Source organism: Macaca fascicularis, chromosome 1, assembly GCF_037993035.2.
Source record: "Macaca fascicularis isolate 582-1 chromosome 1, T2T-MFA8v1.1".
NCBI lineage: Eukaryota > Metazoa > Chordata > Mammalia > Primates > Cercopithecidae > Macaca > Macaca fascicularis.
This window is the reverse complement of record NC_088375.1, coordinates 148,055,912-148,080,047: the sequence shown is the minus strand read 5'-3', so window position 1 is coordinate 148,080,047 and position 24,136 is coordinate 148,055,912. Positions and strand designations below refer to the sequence as shown.

The 24,136-nt window shown below is 34.7% G+C and overlaps 1 protein-coding gene across 2 annotated transcripts; it reads left to right on the top strand.

The window, feature by feature from the left end:
• Positions 1 to 511: 511 nt before the first annotated feature.
• Positions 512 to 23,661, top strand: LOC101865639 (calcium-activated chloride channel regulator 1). 2 transcript variants are annotated; one of them, XR_012418143.1, is made up of 15 exons: positions 512 to 686; positions 2,156 to 2,296; positions 2,506 to 2,653; positions 3,362 to 3,470; positions 5,425 to 5,605; positions 9,078 to 9,305; positions 10,443 to 10,667; positions 14,327 to 14,504; positions 15,517 to 15,576; positions 15,671 to 15,771; positions 16,117 to 16,341; positions 16,638 to 16,908; positions 17,467 to 17,631; positions 18,477 to 18,716; positions 22,714 to 23,661. XR_012418143.1 is itself a non-coding variant. In XM_015433329.3 (14 exons), exons 1-14 carry the CDS (start codon positions 528 to 530, stop codon positions 23,052 to 23,054), a joined length of 2,712 nt encoding a protein of 903 aa, XP_015288815.3. In that variant the 5' UTR covers positions 512 to 527; the 3' UTR covers positions 23,055 to 23,661. The 2 variants fall into 2 exon arrangements, 1 of the variants encoding a protein (XP_015288815.3); XM_015433329.3 differs by lacking the exon at positions 15,517 to 15,576.
• Positions 23,662 to 24,136: the final 475 nt, after the last annotated feature.

Here is a 24,136-nt window from a genome sequence, read left to right as displayed (position 1 = left end):
ACAACTAGTTATTGTAAAAGATAAAAATAAAATTCCCTTTAGCTATTCCCAACCACTGTGCTTATATTACTCCCATAAAGAGTGAATATAAACCCTTAATCCACTGCCACTCCTACTCCAATCCCTTTATTCTTTTTTTAAACCAGGCCTTTTAATCTACTGTTTCCTGGTTCTTTTAATTATAGTTCCTCATCCCTCCAGATTGTACTTCTTTATAAACAAATACCATCTCTAATACTATTTGATGGTGATTATGATGACAATTATGATCTCCCACCATTATGATGACAACTACACAATCTAAAAGAATTACTCAATCCAATGAATATTAATGCCCCAGCTGTCTTAGAAAGTATGATAAATGTGTTCAGCATAATCCCTATTGCTACTTAGCAACTCCAAGATATTTTAGTAATTTACTATACTAACTTTATGCAAATATTTTGGTCTTGATGCAAATTCCTGAGTTAAGCAGATACATAAATGCCCTTTGTACATTTCCAAAAGGTTTGTTGCAACGTGCAAAAATGGTGTTCAGTCTGAAGGTGATTCTCTTCCTATCCTTGCTTCTCTTGCCTGTATTGAAAAGCTCGCAGGTAACTTTAAATAACAATGGATATGATGGCATTGTCATTGCAATTAATCCCAGTATACCAGAAGATGAAAAACTCATTCAAAACATAAAGGTAAGAGAAAAATTTATTAGCCACATATTTTTATTTCAATAAGTATTTTCAACTCATGCTGCGTAGGTATTCATTGAGTGATAACTTTCCAAAATTGCTTCAACAGCATTTATCATTTATATAGCATTTATCTAAACTGTCAGATTAATACCTGCTTAGTTTAAATGTGTTTTATTATATGTTAAGACTATTGGCCATTCCCCAATGAATTATTAAAAGGCTGAACTAATATTTTTTTTCAACTAGTTAAGCTAACAGAAAGACATTACAGCAAGTAGAAAATTATTCTCAAATTTTATCTTCATAAAGTTACTTTTATAAAGTTTAGCTAACTAATCTACACTTAAGCCCTAGAGTTTTATCCTATACATTTTTTCAGTTGTTCACACTTGTTCAAACTCTGGAAAAGTAAAAAGTCATATGTATCTTAAAGAAAAAATGACATATTTTTAATGGATGTACCTTCTTTATTTATATTATTCAGTATAATAAAAAACACTTTATACTTATCACTTTAATATATACTGTCTTCTTTGATCCTCCCAATATCTCCATGAGGAATTCAAAAACAAGAATTATTACCTTTGCATAAATGAAGTGATTTGTAAAAATCTCACAATAAGTGCCAAAACTGGGATCTGAAGCCAATGAAACCTATGTATTTCTATTTTCATTTCTATTTGGTAAAACTTTGCCTTTTATGAAAACACTACATAGGAGAAGATAACCAAAAATAAATCTAGGAAATTTTTTTTTCAATTGACATCAATTACAATAATCTACCAAACTTTAAACTCCCAATTTATCTAAACAACCAGAAGCAACTCTGTTTGATCAAATAAACAACTTTACCAACAGGCTCCCAGTCTTTTTTTTTTTTTTTTTTTTTTTTTTTTTTTTTTTTTTGAGACTGAGTCTCGCTCTGTCGCCCAGGCTGGAGTGCAGTGGCGCGATCTCGGCTCACTGCAAGCTCCGCCTCCCGGGTTCACGCCATTCTCCTGCCTCAGCCTCCCGAGTAGCTGGGACTACAGGCGCCCACAACCGCGCCCGGCTAATTTTTTTTTTTTTGTATTTTTAGTAGAGACGGGGTTTCACCGTGGTCTCGATCTCCTGACCTTGTGATCCGCCCGCCTTGGCCTCCCAAAGCGCTGGGATTACAGGCGTGAGCCACCGCGCCCGGCCCAGGCTCCCAGTCTTAATCACCTTGACATCTCACCCAGCACCCTAATTTCCATCTCCAACCCATCATGCTGAATGCAGGTAAAAAATTTTAAAAGGTGGTTTTGAGCATGTGAAAATAAGGAGTTTACAGACTGAAGAACTATAGAAAACTTCAATATATTTTTCAGTTAGTTTTCCCAAAATGTTCGGGGAAAAGAGGCTTAGATTTGCTTCATCTAGTTATATATGTACTGTTATATTCATTTCGCTGTGAAATTATTACCACAAGGTATTTTAAATTTTGTCAGGAAATGGTAACTGAAGCATCTGCTTACCTGTTTCATGCCACCAAACGAAGAGCTTATTTCAGGAATGTAAGCATTTTAGTTCCAATAACCTGGAAATCAAAATCTGAGTACTTAATCCCAAAACAAGAATCATATGACCAGGTAGGCTATTTCATCTAACTCCTAAACTGCTTTTTTCCTCCTGTGCTTTTAAAAACTTAATATCTGTAATTGTTTAACAATTACTAATCACTAATTTAGTAATTAGTAATATAACTTTTCTTAATGTATATGAAAAAAGTCCTATTTTCTAAAATCTCTTGTTTCTATTGCTCTTGGAATTTGTTTTTGTTTGTTCTTTTGCTTTTTAGGCAGATGTCTTAGTTGCTGATCCTCACCTGAAATATGGAGATGATCCCTATACACTTCAATATGGACAATGTGGAGATAAAGGACAATATATACATTTTACTCCAAACTTCTTGTTGACTAATAATTTGCTTACTTATGGGCCTCGAGGTAGAGATATCTAAGATGTACTTCTGTTCTCATTTCCGCTGGTGGAAAAAAAATAACACTATGTTTAATGGTATTTTTTAAAAAAATTTAAAGAAGCCAGGCACAGTGGCTGACACTTGTCATCCCAGCAACTTAGGAGGCTGAGGTGGGAGGATCACTTGAGCCCAAGAGATAGAGACCAGCCTGGACAACAGAGTGAGCCTTCAGTCTCTAAAAAACTAAAAGTAAACTTTAAAAACTAGCCAGGCATGATAGTGCATACCTGTAGTCCCAGCTACTTAAGAGGCTGACACAGGAGGATCACTTGAGGCTAGGAGCTTGAGGCTGCAGTGAGCTATGATCATGCCGCTGCACTCTAGTCTGGGCAACAGAGCAAGAGCAAGATTCCGTCGCCTAAGAAAACAAAACTAAGAAGAAAAAAATAGGTAGTAAATAATACCTTTACTTGAAAATATGCTAGTTATGTTCCTAATTATATTTCTTTGTGCGTGTGTCTGTGTGTGCGTGTGTGAGTGTGTGTGTGTGTTTAACAACAAAATGCATCATTTATTGGCACCAACTCATTTCAACTTTTTTGGCCTAATAAAAGGCATCAATTTCTGGAGTACCTTGACTCAATTAGGTTGGGGAGAGGTTTAAGAGAAATATAAGGAAACTGTCTTAAAATATTGTAACTATAAATGTATAAGTGGCAGTATTCTCTCACAGGTAGAGTATTTGTCCATGAGTGGGCCCATCTCCGGTGGGGAGTATTTGATGAGTATAATGTGGACCAGCCATTCTATATTTCCAGAAGAAACACTATTGAAGCAACAAGGTATCATTGTATTGAGCAAACCTGTTTTCAAAATGTTTTACTTATGACTCTTTAATTTTCTATGCTAGGCAAACAAAGGCTATCTCAGGTAACTACCTGAGAATGTTCAAACAGTTCATTGCAATATCCAACCTGCCCCATCATGTATGCCACCAATTAAATCTAGAGATTCTACCTTGGCATCAAGATGAATCAAAAACAGGAAATAATTTCAGTATTCACAGGGACTGTGCTGTAACATGTTATGGGCAGAGGAGAAAGGAAAAAGCTGTAGCCTAAATCCCAACATATCCGAGAATAGGTATTCAACCCTACCCACTCTTTTGCTACACTTGATTCATCACTTTTTAAGGTAAATCTGTTTCACTGAAATCAGTTAGGCTGCTAGAGCTTCTTTGTAAATATCGTATTATACTTTTCATTTAATCTTGATCTTAAAGAAAAAGTACTTTTCATAAGGATAAGGTAGTAAGTTGATTTTTTAAAAATATAACTCTAAGTGCTGCAGGCACTATTACAAATAGATGAGATGTTTAAACTTAGTTAAAAATATCAAGCACATAGAGTATTTAAAGAATATTGAAGAACAATAGAAGTTATATAATAGGAAATAAGTCTTTGCGATGAAAAATGTATTCGAGGAAAGGGGGGTAATGGAAAAATGCCTCTCGTCATCTCCATTGTGTTGTTCGCTTGATCTCCACTGAGCTTCCTGCAGTTTTTCACACAGACTGGGCTCCTCTCAGTGCAGGACATTCATTTCTTTCAACCTCATCCCACACAACTCCTCACTTACTCAAATAATGCCTGTTCATCCTTTAAGATTCCGTTTAAATATTTCTTACTTAAATGTCTTTCCTCTCCCTCCATTTGGGATTAAATTCCCTTAAGAATGCTCCTACAGCATGTATGGGCTTCTCTCACACGTATGTCGCTGGGCAGTAATTGTCTATACAATTTTATTCTCCCCATTAGACTTTAACATTCTTAAGAACTGCACATTTTTTTAATCCTCTGGTCTTGGACCTGGCGTAAAGTAAAAGCTAAACAAAGAATGTATCAAACAACAAATTTTTTATAAATTCATGAAAAATAAATGAGTTTCCTTATAATCAGTCATAAAAATAGATACATTAGTAAAAACAAGTATCTAAAACATTTATTGAGCTCCCATTGTGTGTCAGGCACTTTCAAGCAGTGAAGTCTCGTCATATGTAAGTTTAATTTTCAGGCTTACTCAAGAACTAACCCTCTGGGAAATATGACTCACCATGTCCCTAAATTCTTGCAACACAAATTCATTAAAATTGATTAATGTCATGAAGTTTAACATTAACACAGAATGGTAGGATATCCTGCATATAAACAGAAACTTTAGAATCCTGTCCCTGTACCCTGCCCCCTATTCCCTGCCAGGGACTGGACAATTATTTTTACCATAAGGACCAAATGGCTTGAAGGCACAAGCCTTTTCATGCAGGGTTTAGTTTTATTTCTTCCACCAGTTTAGTGAAGTGGTTCTCAAAATACAGATTACAAAATGCTATAAACACAAAACTGTGAATACCACATATGGAAATTGAAAAGGATTTTAAGCATAATATTGACTTTCCCTTTCCTATTAATAAGCAATTCCACTGTACCTTTTAACTCATGTAATCTTTACAACATCCCTCTGATTAGGAATTATCATCTTTAGCTCAAAGTCACAAGGATAATAGATTTATTGATCACAATGATCAATGCATGTTTAATAAATATGAACTGACAACATTGTTTCTATTGAAACTGATTACAAATTGAGGTAGAATATTGTGCCTATTTCTGTCAAAATGTAATGTTTAGTACATGATCCATGGCAGTTGTCACTGAAGGAAAAATTTTAGGATGTTGGTCTTCATTCATGATTTGCCAAGTCTTCATATACATATATAATCTAATTCTTTCCTCATAGATGTTCCACTCATATTACTGGTGTTAACATGGTTTTGAACGAATGCCAGGGGGGCAGCTGTATACAACGACCATGCAGACGTAACCCAAAGACGAGGCTGTATGAAGCAAAATGTACATTTATCCCAAACAGATCCCAGACTGCCAAGGAATCCATTATGTTTATGCAAAATCTTGATTTTGTAAGTACCTTTTTTCCAGTCTCTCAAAGGAATCCATGGGGAAAAAAAATTAATTAGAGAAACTGGATATTCTACTGTGAAATTATGGGTATCAATAGAAAGGCAGAAAATTACTCAGGCAATTAATTAGAGGTCATTTTCTCTGGCATGTATCAGGGTGTCTCTGGAAATTACCCTATCTTTTCTTATTAACCTATTTCTTTTATTCAAATGTAGCACTGTAGCCTTCTCACTGGAGTCACACAATAAATTCTTAGAATACATCTCTTCCTTCATTGACTTCCGTGGACTTCTGTATAGAGTTACAATCTTACTTTTAATTTGTTTTCTAAGTGTTAGCCATACTACTTTTCTAAAGTAATTTATAATGTAGCTTTGAAAAGGATTGACATTTTAGATTTTCCATTACCTTCACACTAAAGCACGCCAAGCTATTGCAAAGTGGTATTGTGAAAATACATAGGGCTCTTCCTCCACTGAACAGACTTAAGAAAAAAAAAGTCACAATTACCAATGTGTCTAACCAATTAAATAATAACACACCACAAAAAAGTCGAAAACTAACGTTTGACCTGAAATATCTGGTTTAAATATGTAAAGCTTAGTGCATAAGAATAGGTACCTTGGAGTCTTGGAGTCAGATAGAGCTGATATCAAAACCCAGCCTGTCATTTTAAAGCTATGTCCACTGTGGGCAAACTGCTAAATCTGAGATTTAGTTGTCTTATCTTTCATATAGGAATTATAATACCTACTTCACATAGTCATTCATGTTGGGTTTACAAGAGCTAATGTAAAGTATTATCATAGTGTTTAGCACAAGTTGAATGCAATATAAACTTTAAATTTTTAATTTTTAAAATGTGTTAAATATTTGAAAAATAACCAGTTGTTTCTTCCCATGGATAAGCCTAATCTTAATTAATCCAAACATATTGTACTTACCTAATGAACATTTCTAAACATATAAAAATATTTTAAAATATGAAATATATGAAACTTATCAAAAACAACAAATCAAAACAAAGTACACTACCTCTAAATAGTGGGACTAACTTACTTCAAAGAAGCAAATTTTTACATACCAAATTTTCACAGGTATATGCCATATACCTTTATAAACCTCTGTATTTGTTGGTAGTGACTGGTGTTTTCATATACCAATACCAAAACAGTTCTTTAGACAGAAGTTTGTAAAGGCGTAGTATCTCTGATAAAATTTAAAATTCCTTTGGACCTTCGGGCATTAATGATAAAAGGCTTGACTACATTTGACACTTGAGTCAGGAATGTTCCCTTTTATCTGCTAAATCTGGAGCAATGCGTACAAATAGATATCAAATCATGTGACAGAAGAGGATAACTACAATACTGTATGTACTGCCTGATCCATACTATAAATTCCAAAAGCATTTGACTATCAGGAGATAACTCACGCTGCCTACATGGTACATAAATAATAATGAAGAAGATTGTGGAGCTGAAATATGGAGGGCAACTAATTATACAAGACATGGCCCAGAGATAAAATGGTTACATTTCCAGAATAACACTAACTTCTAATTATCATAACATAAATATATTGCATAGTATCTGTACTGAGGGCATGAATTCAGAGCTACGAAAGATATGATCTAATATGTTGAATAGTCATCCTTATTATTTATGATTCTTACTTCATGCCTAGTATTTACTGCATTAAGAACTGGGAACACAGATATAATTAAAGATGACTGTTCTTGAGAAACTCAGTTTAGGGAGAAAGAGATATGATAAAATAAGTATATATTATTAAGTGGGAAGACACATAGAGATATGACCCAAGTGTTATGAAGCAGTAACCATTGCCAACTGGAAGTCAGAAAACAGTTTCTGAAGAGTGAGTTTTGAGCTGGGATTTGAGAAAAGTGAGTATGTATTTGCCAAAGTGAGAAGGGGAAGACTATTCTATACAAAGAAACAGATTTACAAAAGCAAAGAGTGGAGTAAGGCAGGAATGCTGTTCATGATTCTGGAAGCTCAGCATTGCCTAAATTATTTGCATCATGGTCATTAAGATTTTAACATTTATTAGAACAATTTTCTGGCAGATAACAGTAAAAGAACTTGAGAAAGTGGTGCTTTTTCTGATTTGCACGAAATTAGCATTTGGGTTAGCAAAGACCCTAATGAAAGTTTCTGACATATTTTAAGGATATAAAGAAATCCAGTATGGTAGAAGCAAAGAATACACAGTGAGTAAGAGGCAGGAAATGAGGTTGAAACAAAAAATGGGGACATACAGAGCTAAAGTGTTTGAGTTTTATCCTCTCGGTTTTAGACTGGTGATAAGTTTAATTATTTCAGGAAGGTAATCCTACTAATTGTAAAGGATGAGATAGAGTGAGCTGATAGTGGAGGCAAGGGAGACCAGTTGGAAGGCCATGGCAACAGGTAAGTAAGAGGCCCAAATAAAGGCACTGGCAGTGGTAGGGGAAAGAGGAACCAGGTTTGATAGGCATTTCATACTAGCAAGACTTGGTTATGAATCACTGCTTTGATTGCAAACTACATTTTTCTCCCATCCAATATAACCCCATTTGGGAAATGTATCAGCCATATCAGAAACAAAACAAATTCATAAAAGTTAGATAAAAGGTATTCAAATGTAATAATTTAGTTCTTCTAATTCTGAGCTTACATCTGGATATTTTACATTGGGAGGGCATTAAAATAATGAAATGACACTACTAAAAATATTTCTTGTAAGCTGAGGCTCATCTTGCAGTAGCAAGATGAATTCCTTCTTGGAGACCACATTTTTCCAAGTTACTACGTTTTCAATACTTAAAACATTTTCACAGATTCTATAGTAATGAAATATTCATTGGCAGAATTACTGGATACAATTCACCACTTGCCTCTAAAAGACAAATAATTACATTTCCTCATTTTCTCCCTATACTTTCATTCCTTTTTCAGGAGTATTACTTTATGTCAAAATTTGCCAGAGCCAGTAGCGATCCAGGTTGTAGAATAGCTGTCTTCAAGTTTTTTGATCAACTATGATGATATGGAACATACCTAGACAATTAAAGAAGGCCATTTTCTCTATACCATTTTTAGGAGGTAGCTAGAAATTATCACAAGCCCTGTCCCTTTTTCCTCAAACTTAATTCAAGGCTTGAGCTCCCCCAAAGTTTAGAAGGGAAAGTAAAAAGTTAACATAAGCAGTCATGCCAGCTGCCACAATGCCCCACTGATGTTTCTATCTATAGCCAAAAGAATCAGCAAAAATCTTTACCAGTACATATTGATAGCTTTACCTTGCTTCTGTTCCATTCAAGTATGCAAATGGATGTCAGAATGTTAGATTATAAAGTAGTTTTTAACAGGAGATAAAATCTGTGGAGGCTATGTATGACAGATAACTACATATTTGATGCCTCACAAATTATTGTAATCTTGTCTTCTAATTGATTTTTTTTTCCAGGTGACTGAATTTTGTACTGAAAAAACACACAATAAAGAAGCTCCAAACCTACAGAACAAAATGTGCAATCACAGAAGCACATGGGATGTAATCATGAGCTCTGAAGATTTTCAGCATTTATCTCCCATGACAGAAATAAATTCACCATCTCATCCTACATTTTCATTGCTCCAGTCCAAACAGCGTGTAGTCTGTTTGGTACTTGATAAATCTGGAAGCATGAATAGAGTAAGATAGTTTTTGGTTAACTGTCTTAAATTATTTAAGTATTTAAGCTACTAGAAATATAAGTATTAAGTATTTAAGCTGATGGAAATATAATCTTAGGTTCAGTTCTAGTAACAAACATACATATGTATTTATGTTCTAATAAATTTCAGCACATAATTTTATATATATAAGTACTAGAAGACAATATGCCAACAGAAAAATGTAGGCTGGGTGCAGTGGCTCACATTTGTAATCCCAGCACTTTGGGAGGCCAAGGCTGGTGGATCACCTGAGGTCAGGAGTTCGAGACCAGCCTGGCCAACATGGTGAAACCCTGTCTCTACTAAAAATACAAAAATTAGCTGGGAGTGGTGACACATGTCTGTAATCCCCGCTACTTGGGAGGCTGAGGCAGGAGAACGGCTTGAACCTTGGAGGCAGAGGTTGCAGTGAGCCAAGATTGCACCACTGCACTCCAGCCTGGGTGACAGAGCAAGACTCCATCTCAAAAAAAAAACAGTTGTTATATTAAGGTATTGGATTATGAATCATTTTTATTCCTTAACTTTTAGTTCTAACTAGAAAAATTACAGCCAAGCAAGAAAATGAAAATCATCCATAATTCTGTCATTGAAAATATGATACTTCAGTCTTTTCTTTGCTAATGTATTTGCTTTCCCTCCTCAAAAATATGATTATATTTTATATAATGTTTTATAATCTGATTTTTTTACTTAATATATCTTTAATACTCCCCACAAAAAAAAAAAAGATTCCATGACATAATTTTTAATGCTTGTATAACATGCCCACACTATAATTAGGCAAGAAATCCCCTGTTGTTGGACAGTTGGGAGATTTACACTTGCTATTATTAAAATGAGCATCTTTGTATGCATTTTTAAAATTATTTCTTTAGGAGAAATTCCTCAATGTAAAACCATTAAATAAAAAGGTATCGATTTTTAAGGCTTTTTCAAATATAACTGAATTTTTAAGATTTTCTTTAAATTTTTTAAATAAAATGAAGAAGCTAAATTTTAAAATACAACCAATCAATTATTATCATGATCTATGGCCTATAAATGATTTGTCATTCATTAATCCATCAAGATTTGGAGAGTCTTGTGAGTTATTCACACCTTTTTCTTACAGGAAGACCGTCTCTTTCGAATGAATCAAGCAGCAGAACTGTACTTGATTCAAATTATTGAAAAGGGATCCTTGGTTGGGATGGTCACATTTGACAGTTCTGCTGAAATCCAAAATAATCTCACAAAAATAATTGATGAGAACACTTACCAAAAGATCACTGCAAACCTGCCTCAAAAACCTAGTGGCGGCACTTCAATTTGTGGGGGACTCAAAGCAGGATTTCAGGTAAAATGAAATATTTTTAAAATATCATTTGCCATTTACTATCGTTTTTAATTTTCTCCAATTACCTTTGCACGAAGGACAAGCATTCATGGGCCCCTCAATTAATATTATTATGACCTGATCAAGGTAAATCATTTATGAGAAGAAAAAAATAACCTCTCCTAGTATCTGTTTACAGCCAGACCCTTTCTGAGGGTGGCTATTCCAATGACATACTCCTGAGGTGCTAAGTTGCACTGCGGAATGGTTAAGTAAGGGGGGAAAATTTCAGGGTGCACACAATCATGATTTTATTGGAGAGCTCCCCATTTCTCGAACACTCCCACAGTCTGAGTTTCAAGGAGCAGAGAAAAATGCCACTGAGGGGATTATGGAAAAGGGAAATTAGTAACATTTCCATATGATGGATAAAGAAAGACCCAGTTTATCAAGTTAAATTGACATTTAAAAATCACAAAGAGGCTGGGCGCGGTGGCTCATGCCTGTAATCCTAGCACTTTAGGAGGCCGAGGCAGGTGGATCACCCAAGGTCAGGAGTTCAAGACCAGCCTGACCAACATGGTGAAACCCCGTCTCTACTAAAAAACAAAAATTAGTCAGGCGTGGTGGTGCAGGCCTGTAATCCCAGCTACTCTGGAGGCTTAGGCAGGAGAATCACTCGAACCCAGGAGGCGGAGGTTGCAGTGAGCCGAGATTGTGCCGTTGCACTCCAGTCTGGGCTACAGAACAAAACTCTATCTCAAAAAAAAATAAAAATAAAAAATACATTAAAATTTTTTAAAAATTAAAACGTCACAAAAATAAGCCAGACATGGTGGGTCCCCCTGAATCCCAGCACTTCGGGAGTTTGAGGCAGGCAGATCGCTTGAGCTCAGGAGTAGGAGACCAGCTTGGCCAACATGGGGAAACCTTGCCCCTACAAAAAATAAAAAAAATCAGTTAGGCATGGTGGTGTGCGCCTGTAGCCCCCGCTACTTGGGGGACTGAGGTGGGAAGATTGCTTGAGCTCTAGAGGCAGAGATTGCAATGAGCCATGATCATGTCACTGCACTCCAACCTGGCCAACAGAACAAGACCCTATCGAAAAAAAGGAAAGGGAAGGGAAGGGAAGGGAAGGGAAGGGAAGGGAAGGGAAGAGAAGGAAGGAAAGGAAGAAAGGAAGGGAAGAAAGGAAGGAAAGAAAGGAAGGAAAGAAAGGAAGGAAAGAAAGGAAAGATCACAAAGATAGAAGCAGCTCCGTAACCAGCATAGTACCTAACCTAACAAACATAGATTGAAGTTTAATGTAATTAAAATGGTGAATTCGAAAAATTGGGAGCACTCTTGGAGCACTATACCCAATTGCCTCCAGTACTCATTTGAATTGCTTCCAACCTAACTTTCATTTAAGCCTATTTATTGTCATGCTTTAAGTCACAAAAACAGAAAACTACTTCCTTCACTGACCTCTCCTTGCCTCAAAATGGAGCTTGCTAGTCTTATCCAGGCTATTGATTAATACTACATCTCAACTTTCTTCATTGTGTCTGTGATTAAATGTGTTTGTTTAAGAAGGCAGGACCTGGATGCAGACAAATGTGGTATCTTGGCTCTAATGTTTATTAGCTAAATGACCTTGAGTAAGTAACTCAACTCAGAACATCTGCTTCCTCAACCAAGATAATGTGGATTATAATAGTACCTATCTCATTTAATTGCAGGCATTATGTAAGATAAATAAATCCTTAAGAAAGGTTTATTATTATGATAATTATAATTCTTACTATATATGTTTATTCACTTCTAAAATACGACAAGCACTGTAAATTGGGAATATGTTAGAATGTTTACACATATTGGTTCATGTATTTTTTAAAACATATTTTGATATATATCTTTTTTTTTTTTTTCTGAGATGGAGTTTCACTCTTGTTGCCCAGGCTGGAGTGCAGTGGCATGAGCTCAGCTCACTGCAACCTCCGCCTCCCAGGTTCAAGCAATTCTCCTGCATCAGCCTCCTGAGTAGCTGGGATTACAAGCACCCGCCACCATGCCCAGCTAATTTTTTGTATTTTTATTAGAGATGGGGTTTCATCATGTTGGCCAGGTTGGTCTCAAACTCCTGACCTCAGGTGATCCACCTGCCTCAGCCTCCCAAAGTGCTGGGATTACAGGGATGAGCCACTGTGCCCGGTCTTGATATATATCTTATGATACCTTGACCACAAAGTCTATCACTGAATAGATGGTGTCGAATCACATTCAGAGCTATAAACAGCTCTTAATTACTTATATAATAAAACTAATCAATACATAAGCATTTTACTTACAAAATTCTAACAATAATAGCATAATAGCTAACATTTACTGATCATATTATACGTTATTGCCTATGCTAAGCGCTTTAAATGCATGGTCTTATTTTACCCTTACCATTACTCTGTAAGTTGAGTAATATTAGTATGCCCGTTTTGCAGATAAGAAAACTGAAGTGCACAGTAATTAAATCTTTCTCAGTATCATATAGTCAAAAATTGGCAGATATAAGATTCAAAACCTGGTCTTTCTGACCCCAAAGTCCATAAATTTAATCATTACACTAATCTATGTATAAAACTCTGTTATAAATGTATATAACCCTTACATACATGTATGTACTATATAATATACATGTATATACTTTAATATAAAGTCTTGAGAAAAACTAAACACTAGCTATTCTATTTAGCAAATGGCAGAGCTGGAATTTACTCTCAAGGTATCTAATGCCAAATCTCTTGGTAGGACTTAGGAAAAGATGAAAAGAAAAAAAAATACATTTGTAATAATTGATTCTTCTTTGTGGTAGGTCAAAGTTTTTTTGTCCAGGGAATCCTGAGATTCTTCAGAAGTGATCAAATAAAATGTGTTTTTAAAGCATATAGTACACTGTTTAAATTTGCACACCCACCTTTGGTCATGACTTTCCAAATAATATCTAGTCTGCAGTCTTTTAGAACTGCCTGAGTCACTTGCTTCCACCCCCCCACCTCTTAGATAATACTGACAACAATAATAGCTAATATTCAGTGAATACTTACTGTGTGTCAGGCATTGCTCTAAGTGCTTATTTTTCCTCTCTTTGGTAGCAAAAGTATATTTGAGAGGATTAGAAGAAGTATTGACACTCTAGCTTTGAAAACTTACAAGACCACTGTAAATTACACTCATTTCCATATGCCAACTCAGACTGAAATGACTTTGCTGAGTTTCCTTTTGCTTACTCTGATGCAAGGACTAGAAGAACAGGTTTATTCTTATTTTAAATATATTAAGATATGGGCCAGGCACAGTGGCTCATGCCTGTAAACCCAGCACTTTGGGAGGCCAAGGCAGGCAGATCACCTGGGGTCAGGAGTTCGAGGCCAGCCTGGCCAACATGGTGAAACCCCGTATCTACTAAAATATAAAAATTAGCCAGGCATGATGGTGGGCACCTGTAATCCCAGCTACTTGGGAGGCTGAGGCAGGAGAATCACTTGAAGCCGGGAGGTGGAGGTTGCAGTGAGCCGAGACTGCACCATTGCACTCCAGCATGGGTAACAAGAGCGAAACTCCGTCTCAAAAATAATAGATAGATAAGTAGATAGATAGATAGATATGACATTCTACAATTAACAACCTGGCTTTTTCATTATCAGGCAATTTCCCAGAGTAATCAGAGTACTTCGGGTTCTGAAATCATATTACTAACAGATGGGGAAGATAATCAAATGAGCTCATGCTTTGAAGAGGTAAAACAAAGTGGTGCAATCATCCACACCATTGCTCTGGGGCCGTCTGCTGACAGAGAACTGGAGACCCTGTCAAATATGACAAGTAAACTTTTGGAATATAGTTTGAATAAAAAAATAAATTTCTAGTCTCTCCCATTCCAGGAGCTCTTTCTCTATAAATCTGCTCAAAAATTTCCTATCCTAAAAATTAATCTTTGTCCCTTCTTCATCCTTTAGATTAAGTTCTTTTCCTTTTCTTCCACTTCATACACCGTTTTTTTTCTGATGTTATTTAACATTTGCTGTCTTCATTCCCCACTTACTTTCTGCCAATGCTACTAAACAGAAACTTATTTCTCTATGGTTACTCAACTGGAAGTCAAAAATTATTGCTTAATTCCAAAATACTACTCAATCACACAGTAGGGATTTTGACAATCCTCTTTTATAGATGAGGAAATGGAAACCTAGAGAGTGCAAATGATTTGCCAAAGGCCATAGAGTCCTGATTATCAATTCAGAGCTCTTCCATCATACTACCCTATTCCTGCTTCACCAAATCTTGCTAAATCTTAGTTTGAAACAGTTCTGTATTTCACCTTTCTATACAATCCTTCTACCACTGCCATTATAATCCAGCTCTTATAATTCCTTGACTGGAATACTTCAATAACCTTCCAGCTTATCTTTCTGCCATTTATCAATTCAATAAATATATATTGATTGTTGTATTTGTGGCAGTCACTTGTGTTAATTCTTGCCCTCTGCAATCTATTCTTTCCTAACTCCTTACACCTAAGTAATCTCTCCCTTCATTAATTTCTACATTATTTATTTCCTTCACTTAATTTTTACTTTATTGTAGACTGTAATTGTCTAATTGTTTTGGTGTACCTTAGACTCAACTAGAAAATAAACAGCCGGTTCAGAAGAACTATCTTAAATTTCATTCTTATAACATTATTTAATGCTTACACCAGTTTTACCAATGCGGCGGGCACTTACATTTGATGACTGATTGATGTAAAGACAATACAATTTGGCCCATTCTTTAAAGTTTCTTTTAATCTTACTTATCTTTCTTATTTTGAGCAAGGTTTTAGTTATTATTGTAGGATTACATAAGGGACACTGATATACTGAAAGTTCACAAAGTGCTGGGAAGTTCATCTTTTGTAAGTTTAAAACAAAATTTTAAAATAGATTTTAAAGTGTATTGATGAGAGCAAAATAACAAATATGACTTTTCCACTTAAAATTCAATTTTAGGAGGACGTCGCTTTTATGCCCATAAGGACATAAATGGCCTTATTGATGCTTTCAGCAGAATTTCATCTAGAAGTGGCAACATCTCTCAGCAGGCTGTTCAGGTCAGTGTAATAAAAAAAATTATTTTCTTTCTCACAGTTGTAATAAATTTATATTATCCTAATTACTAACTCCTATTTCTCTAATAATTATTTTGCCCAAAAATATTTCAAATATGCAGAAGAAAAACATCCTTACTGAATTTGATTTTCCATAACACTTAAAGCCATTTTTTCTCTTGAATTTTTCTATTCTCTTTATTTGGAAAATTATTTAAAATAATTCTTATTCTAATTGAAATCTTAAAAACAAATTTAAAGTTACTCTAAACTGACTAAACTCAGAAATTTCATTAACTATGATAACAAGTGGATTTCATATGTTTATTGTTTTTATTTATCCAACAGTTGGAAAGTAAAACCTTGGATATCCCAGGGAAGAAATGGATAAATGGTACAGTGCCTGTGGATAGTACAGTTGGAAAAGATACTTTCTTTGTTGTCACATGGACAATACAAAAGCCAGAAATAATTCTTCAAGATCCAAAAGGAAAAAAATATACTACCTCAGATTTCCAAGAAGATAAACTAAATATTCGGTCTGTCCGTCTTCGAATACCAGGTATTGCAGAGGTAGGTCTATTATTTTATGTTCTCTAAGCTTTCTTAATCAACTTCTATTTTTAAAAGATGAAAATAACATAAATAACATCTTATACATTGCCAATATTAAAATGATGACAGATCATCTGTAATAAAGAAATCAAATGGAATAATTAGGGATTCATATTCATACTGTTTGTGAAATTCAATATTAAAAATCATGATTATTATTCTGTTTAAATTTGTAAATAATTTTGTATCCCAAACAAAAAGTAGGAAAATATTACCAAAGCTCTCAGATATATATATATTTTTTAATATTTCAGACAGGCACTTGGACTTACAGCCTTCGAAATAATCATACGAAATCTCAATTGCTAACTGTGACAATGACCACTCGAGCAAGAAGCCCTACCACACTCCCAGTAATTACAACTGCTCACATAAGTCAAAATACAGCTCATTATCCTAGCCCAATGATTGTTTATGCACGAGTCAGTCAAGGGTTTCTGCCTGTTCTGGGAATCAACGTAACAGCCATTATAGAAAATGAAGACGGACATCAAGTAACATTGGAGCTCTGGGACAATGGCGCAGGTAATAAGAATCTGCATCAACTTCCACTAAACTTAAAATCCTCCTACCGTTCTATGACCTAGAAGTCAATATTTCCTGTATTTTCTAATGAATCACATTTTTAAGTAAATGAATTTTAATCCTAATGTTTTAAAAACTTTTTTCTCAGTTATCTTGACAACTTGTAGACATAGCACATATGCCATTTTTAAATTTTATGAACAATTTTACTTTTTCCATGGAACTTAAGAGCACAATTTTTCTCTATTTTCATTAATGTCAGTGTTTCATATATGCTTTCTCCAGTTGCGTTTTCTTATTTTGATAAGTATTTTTTATGAAATAATAGTAACAGCTAATATTAATTGAATGCCTACCATAAATTAGACTTTTCCAAAAACACAGAGTTAGCAAGTGGCCCAAGCTTTCAACCAAAATAGTCTGACTCCAGAATTCATGTACTTAAAACACTGTGCTACATACTGTCTCCCAAATTACTAACATTATCAGTGTTCATAAACAGATATGACTGTCATTTTTACTTTATTGGATGACTAATTTTTACATTTCATTATCAAGGTGCTGATACTGTCAAGAATGATGGCATCTACTCAAGGTATTTTACAGATTACCATGGGAATGGTAGATACAGTTTAAAAGTGCATGCCCAGGCAAGAAAAAACACAGCTAGGCTAAGTCAACAACAGAATAAAGCTCTGTATATACCGGGCTATGCTGAAAATGGTAAGTAGCACTAAAATAGAAATGTGCCAGCTGTTTAGATAAATTGCACATGGCAAACATTGAAAATATAATGTACTACAGAAAGCCCAAGTATATAACGTTGTAATCATCTGTATGTTTCAAAGCCATATTGTTATTAGTAGACCTAGCAAAGACCTATGTTTCCACATATTTTGTTCACATCCCCCTGAGTTCATTTCATTTACATTGAAAAAAAAATTACTTAGCATCTACTATGTTGCAAGCACTGTGCTAGGTGCTAGAGCTACAAAGACAAAACATAATCCTATTCCTCAAAGAATTTGCAGTCAAGTAGTAGAGACAGACAGGTTGAAAGATAGTTTTAACATAGCATAATGTTTCCTCATCAATTTTAAAATATCAATAAACAAGCTTTTTCTCAATAAAAGCTGTTACTTTTTCAAAGTCTGCCATCAATCAATATCAATCCTCTACAGCTGCAAGATCAGCTTGCACTATGAATAGACATGGCGGCTGGGCACGATGGCTCACACCTGTAATTCCAGCACTTTGGGAGGCAGATGAGGGTGGATCACCTGAGGTCAGGAGTTTCAGACCAGCCTGACCTACATGGCGAAACCCCATCTCCACTAAAAATACAAAAATTAGCCGGGCGTGGTGGCGGACGCCTGTAGAACCTGCTACTCGGGAGGCTGAAGCAGGAAAACTGCTTGAACCCAGGAGGCGAGGGTTGCAGTAAGCCAAGATCGCACCACTGCACTTCAGCCAGCCTGGGCGACAGAGAGAGACTCCGTCTCAAAAAACAAAAACAAAAAAAGAGTAGACATGAAAAAATGAAATATTACAAAAGTTTTTCTTGGTAGGAAAAATTATACCGAACCTACCCAAACCTGAAGTCAAAGAAGATGTGGCAGAAGCTGAAATGGACGGCTTCAGCAGAGTCTCCTCTGGAGGGTCGTTTACTATATCAGTAGTGCCTCCTAATGGTAATCATTCTCAGGTGTTCCCACCTGGTAGAATTGTAGACCTGGATGCTAAGTTTCAAGGAGATCGTATTCAACTTTCATGGACTGCCCCTGGCAAGGTCCTCGATAAAGGAAGAGGTAAGTTTGACATTATATTTTAAAATATACTAAAAGAAATCCCATTGACTTTCATTTGCTGAGAATTTTCTAATGTTCCGTTTATAAATAACATTTATGAACTGTCTACCAAAGGGCATTTTTTATTTTCAGATGTGAAAACTAAAGCTGTAAGAGTTAATTGGACCAAGTTCTTTCTATATTTAGTAATTTACAATTCTAACCCAGTCATATCAGATTCTATTATGCCAAATTGTCTGTCAGAAATTGAAGCAGCTTAGAAATTAAGAGGACAGTTAACAGCTTTCTGTTGCATTATCTTCCCCCAAATTTTAAGTATTTCTGTACTTGCACAGTTTCATTCATTTATCAACCTTCTGTTGAGCTTTCACCCTATTAGATTCCTAAGAAATGATCTATACTCTCAACAATCAATTAAGTACAAAAGACACACAAGTAAACATATAATTACTTATAACAAGACATATGCTTTTATAAACAGAGAATCATGTGGCAACCCATAGGTGGGCCACAAACCCCTAGTTAGAGGCTAAAATCAGAGTATATCATAAAGCCTTCCCAGAGAAGACTACCCCTGAGTATTGAAGAATGAGAGTAGTTACCCAAGAGAAGTGAAGGTGTCCACAGAGAGATGTTCATGTGCACAGAAATTCACTAGTTTGAAAGATTTGTTCATGGAGTTTGAATAAAGTTCAAGGTCAAAAGATCTCATTTATTCAAAGTTCCTAATAATAAATGACCCTCATTCCAAAAAGTTTAAATTACTTCTATCATTGCTTGAAATTTAACTGAATTCAATCAGTATTTATTAAATGCCTACCATATTCCAGTATTGTGTAGGTTAGTAGGTTTTTATGGGATAATGCCAGTCTTGCTGTTTTCCCTTTAAGATTGGGAAAATGAAAGCAATATGCAATATACATATACATAATACCTCAGAGATTGCTAGTGCTAAAACACCAGTGTTCAGTACTCTTTCTCCTGGGTTACAATAAACCCCTCATTGTACACGCTCAAAAGAAAAGATGCTTCTTAATCTTTCACTATGTAGCATTTTCAAAGCTGCATTTCTTATCATTATTATACAAGAAGAAAATCATTCTAAAGTCAGAGGAATCATAGAATATGCACAAACAGAGCTTTTGTATTTCAGTGTTGAAAATCTTATGACAGCTTTTGAAATACCTTATTTTGTCATGGTATGACCCTTAAACATATGGCAGAATTTTAAAAAAAAAGTGAAAAATACCATTGCCACTGAAAAAACCACAAATGAAATTTCTTAACCAAATATTTAGTTCTATAGTGAATTCAGTAAAACCAAACTTTCAGTTCAAGATTGGGTTAATAACAAATATCCCTCATGCTGATTATAAGAACTAAAAGTAGCAGTAATGTATAATCACAAATGCCTAAAATAGGTGGCATCTAATCTTGTCTTTCCTTAGGAAGAATAGGAAGAGGTTGTGGTACCTGTTAAATGTTACCTGTAGATATTCCAAAAGTAAGGTAGTCGCAGTTTCTTAAAGAATAAATGAATGTCTATGTAAACCCAAATGAAGCACTTAAATTACCTGGGACACAATTTCCACACCTGTCAAATATACAAATTAGATTAGATTACTAAAACAAGTAGATATAATTCTAATATTTTATGATTTTCTAATTTTATCATGTTGGGTGTCAACAACTGTATTGTTGGTCAAGTAATTAAGGAGATCAAATACATGTCAACACAGGACCAGGTACCCTGAGTGATACGAAGAGTACAAAACACAGTCTTTACCCCCAAAAATAATAAGATCTAATCAGAATGAAAAGTTGAACCTCTACTAAAGTATCTGAAAAACTCCATTCCATGAAACAGAAGTTCATGAAGAGAGTCATCAGGGTGAATGAAATACTTGGATGGAACTTCATGCAGTTGGGCTTGGTTGGACCTTAAGGAATGAATACAATTTGCATACATATGGAGAAGGAGGCACAACCCTTTTGGAGAGAGAAAGAACAAAATTATATAAGCAAGGTCAAGAAAGCAAAATTTCACAATGGAATATTCTAATCAAAATAAGGAATAGATAGGTGGAGAGAAGAGAGAGAGAAAGAGAGAGAGAGAGAGAGGAGACCTACCTAAGTGGAACACAGGGTTTTTGTGAAGAATAATAGAATGGATTGATAAGGCCTATTTAAGAGGAAACTAAATGTTAAGCAGAGGACCTGAATTCTTTTTAAAAATACACTAAAAGTTATTCACCATACACTTGAAATACCTTCGATATTTAATGGAAAAATTAAAAACAAAGTCCTTACTTCAAAAAAGAACACCTGGTGTTTTATTTTTCATCACATTTCAGAATGTGAGAATATATTTTTACATGAATGGTAGATATTGAAAAGCAGTGTAGAAAGAAATATTTATGTTGGCATCTTCTTTTCCTTTCTTGGTAAAATAACAGCCAACATTTCAAACATTTATTAATTTATCATTTATTAAACTGTAGTAAACGTGCATCATGCATTATCATCTATAATTCTTACCACTAGAATAGTAGGCACTTAATAAATATTTGTTGAATAATTTGAATAACTGAATCTCTATTTTAACAGATAAAAAACTAGAGATAAGAAAGCTTAAGGCCGGGTGCAGTGGCTCACGCCTGTAATCCCAGCACTTTGGGAGGCCGAGGTGGGCAGATCACAAGGTCAGGAGATAGAGACCATCCTGGCCAACAAAGTGAAACCCCTTCTCTACTGAAAAAAATATATATATACAAAAATTAGCTGGGCATGGTGGTGCATGCCTGTAATCCCAGCTACTCAGGAGGCTGAGGCAGAAGAGTCTTGAACCAGGGAGCTGGAGATTGCAGTGAGCCGAGATCGCACCACTGTACTCCAGCCTGGTGACAGAGCAAGACCCTGTCTCAAAAAAGAAAAGAAAAAAAAAAAGAAAGAAAGCTGAAATACATTTCTTTTTATTACACAGCTAGCAAGTAAAATTAGGGTGCTACTTAAGGTCTGTCTAGGTCCTTAGCACATACATACTTTCATTTTTTATTCTTATATTTTTACATTTTTAATTTTTGTGGGTACGTAGTAGGTGTATATATTTATGGGGTACATGAGATTTTGATCCAGGCATGCAATGTGAAATAATCACATCATGGAGAATGGGGTATCCATCCCCTCAAGCATTTATCCTTTATGTTACAAACAACCCAACTACACTGCTTTAGTTATTTTTAAATGTATGATTAAGTTATTATTGACTATTGACTATAGTCACTCTGTTGTGCTATCAAATAGCAGGTCTTATTCATTCTTTCCAACTATTTTTTTGTAGGCATTAACCATCCCCACCTTCTCCTGCCCAGTCCCCCACTACCCTTCCCAGCCTCTAGGAACCATTCTTCTACTCTGTATGTCTGTGAGTTTAATTGTTTTGATTTTTAGATCCCACAAATAAGTGAGAACTTGCAATGTTTGTCTTTCTGCTTAGCACGTTTTTAATTAGTACACATTCCAGTCTCTCTGCCTCCTTTTGCTGTTTATCCTTATCCCTGTTTCCCACTCCATTTATCATCTCTCTTTCTCCTCTATCCTATTACTTTCTCTTTTAACTTAATAAGAAATGACACAGAGATAGGGTACTGAATATCTTCACTATCCTAGAATACTTTTATGTTCCTTGTTCTAAAATAAAAAGTAGATGCAACTCCTTATATTTCTCTTCCTAAAAAGGAATCTAGATTCTGACTTTTTAGTATCATATGATTTTGAATTAAAATTTCCTGGGATTAGAGAATTCTACATTTTAAGAAAAACTGTTCACACATTTGTCCTTACAATAAAGATGGAATAACCAGACAAAAGCTAATGGGATTTCCATAATTAAAACCTAATATGCTTTTCTGATAGGTTTCTAAATGTAAGGCAGTGTGGTGGCAGCAAGGCCATCCTAGTGATTTTAATATATCTGAAGTATCTATTTGTTTTCCAGCTGACAGCTACATGATAAGAACAAGCAAACATGTCCTGGACCTCCAAGAAAATTTTGATAAAGCTGCTTTAATAAATACTTCTGGTCTGATACCTAAGGAGGCTGGCTCAGTAGAACATTTTGAATTTAAACCAGAACCTTCTAAAATAGAGAATGGTACCACATTCTATATTGCAATTCAAGCCATCCGTGAACCCAATGTCACCTCAGAGGTTTCAAACATTGCACAAGCAACTAACTTTATTCCTCCACAGGAACCCAGCATTCCTGATCTGGGTACCAATATTTCTGCAATCAGTTTGGCAATTTTTGGATTAGCTGTAATTGTATCCATATTTTAAACTAGAAATTATAATGTTATACATACTTGGTAAACATTTATTTAGAATTTAATTTACTATACTTATTGTCTAGTATAAAGCTCATTATAATATAAAAGTGAATATAAAAAAGTTGTAAGTTTTCTAATTAATTAATACTACTTGAGTTGTAAAATGTTAATCAAAATGAGTATATCATTTCTTGTCTTTGAATAATCCATTCATTAATTTTTAATATGAAAAGATACATATTTGTACTTGTAAGCATTTTAAGAAACATTTTTAGAGTGTGCTACAGATTCATTTGGTATACTGACATCAAAATGTATCCAAGCCATTTAAAAAATATTTGTATATACATAGTAGCAAATAATTTTATAGATTTATTTGTATCACATTTTTTATTACAAATGAATACTTCATGTTTATATAAGCTATAATTGAAAAGGACTAGTAGTAAGTAGTAAGGAAGTCAAATTTGATTTTTTGTCATTGATTATAAGTGATATATTTGTTTTTTGTCATCGATTAAAAGTTATTTTAGCCGTAGGCCTGAAATGACTAGCAAAAATCGTTTTCTATATGAATTGTGGAACATCACAATAAAGTTATTTCTATGCTGATGCCATCATTAGGTCCTAAGACTATTACCAAGAAGCTTGATTGAGACAAGGATTTTTTCTTTTTCCTATTACTGTGTCCTCAACATTTAGAATAATAATTGACACATAGTAGATATTCAATAAATATGTTTAAATAACTTAATGAATATTTTCATAACCTCAAAAAAAATTCCAAATTTGACTTCATTACACTAAAAAAAACCACAAAGTATCATGTGCACATGGTATTATGAGGACTTCATATAATGAAAACTAACCCCTTAATAACATTGTTGAGAATCAACACATAAAGTTTCAGAAAGTTAACTATTAATAGAATGTATAAACTATCTAATAAAAGGTAAATTGAGCTATTAATATAGCAATGGGGTGAGTTTTCTTAGAAAGAGAGAGAACACCACATTGGTAGAAAATCCTTTGTTTATAGACAAGAAGATTATTGAAACTCTTTAAATATCTGAAACGAAGACACTGTATATA

What these genes read in the sequence shown, in the direction of transcription:
- LOC101865639 (XM_015433329.3), top strand. Translation starts at nt 528, where the DNA reads ATGGTGTTCAGTCTGAAGGTGATTCTCTTCCTATCCTTGCTTCTCTTG. An exon ending in GACCCTGTCAAATATGACAA is followed by an intron (nt 14,505 to 15,670) that starts GTAAACTTTTGG and finishes ATTCAATTTTAG; the next exon opens with GAGGACGTCGCTTTTATGCC. An exon ending in TCTCTCAGCAGGCTGTTCAG is followed by an intron (nt 15,772 to 16,116) that starts GTCAGTGTAATA and finishes TTTATCCAACAG; the next exon opens with TTGGAAAGTAAAACCTTGGA.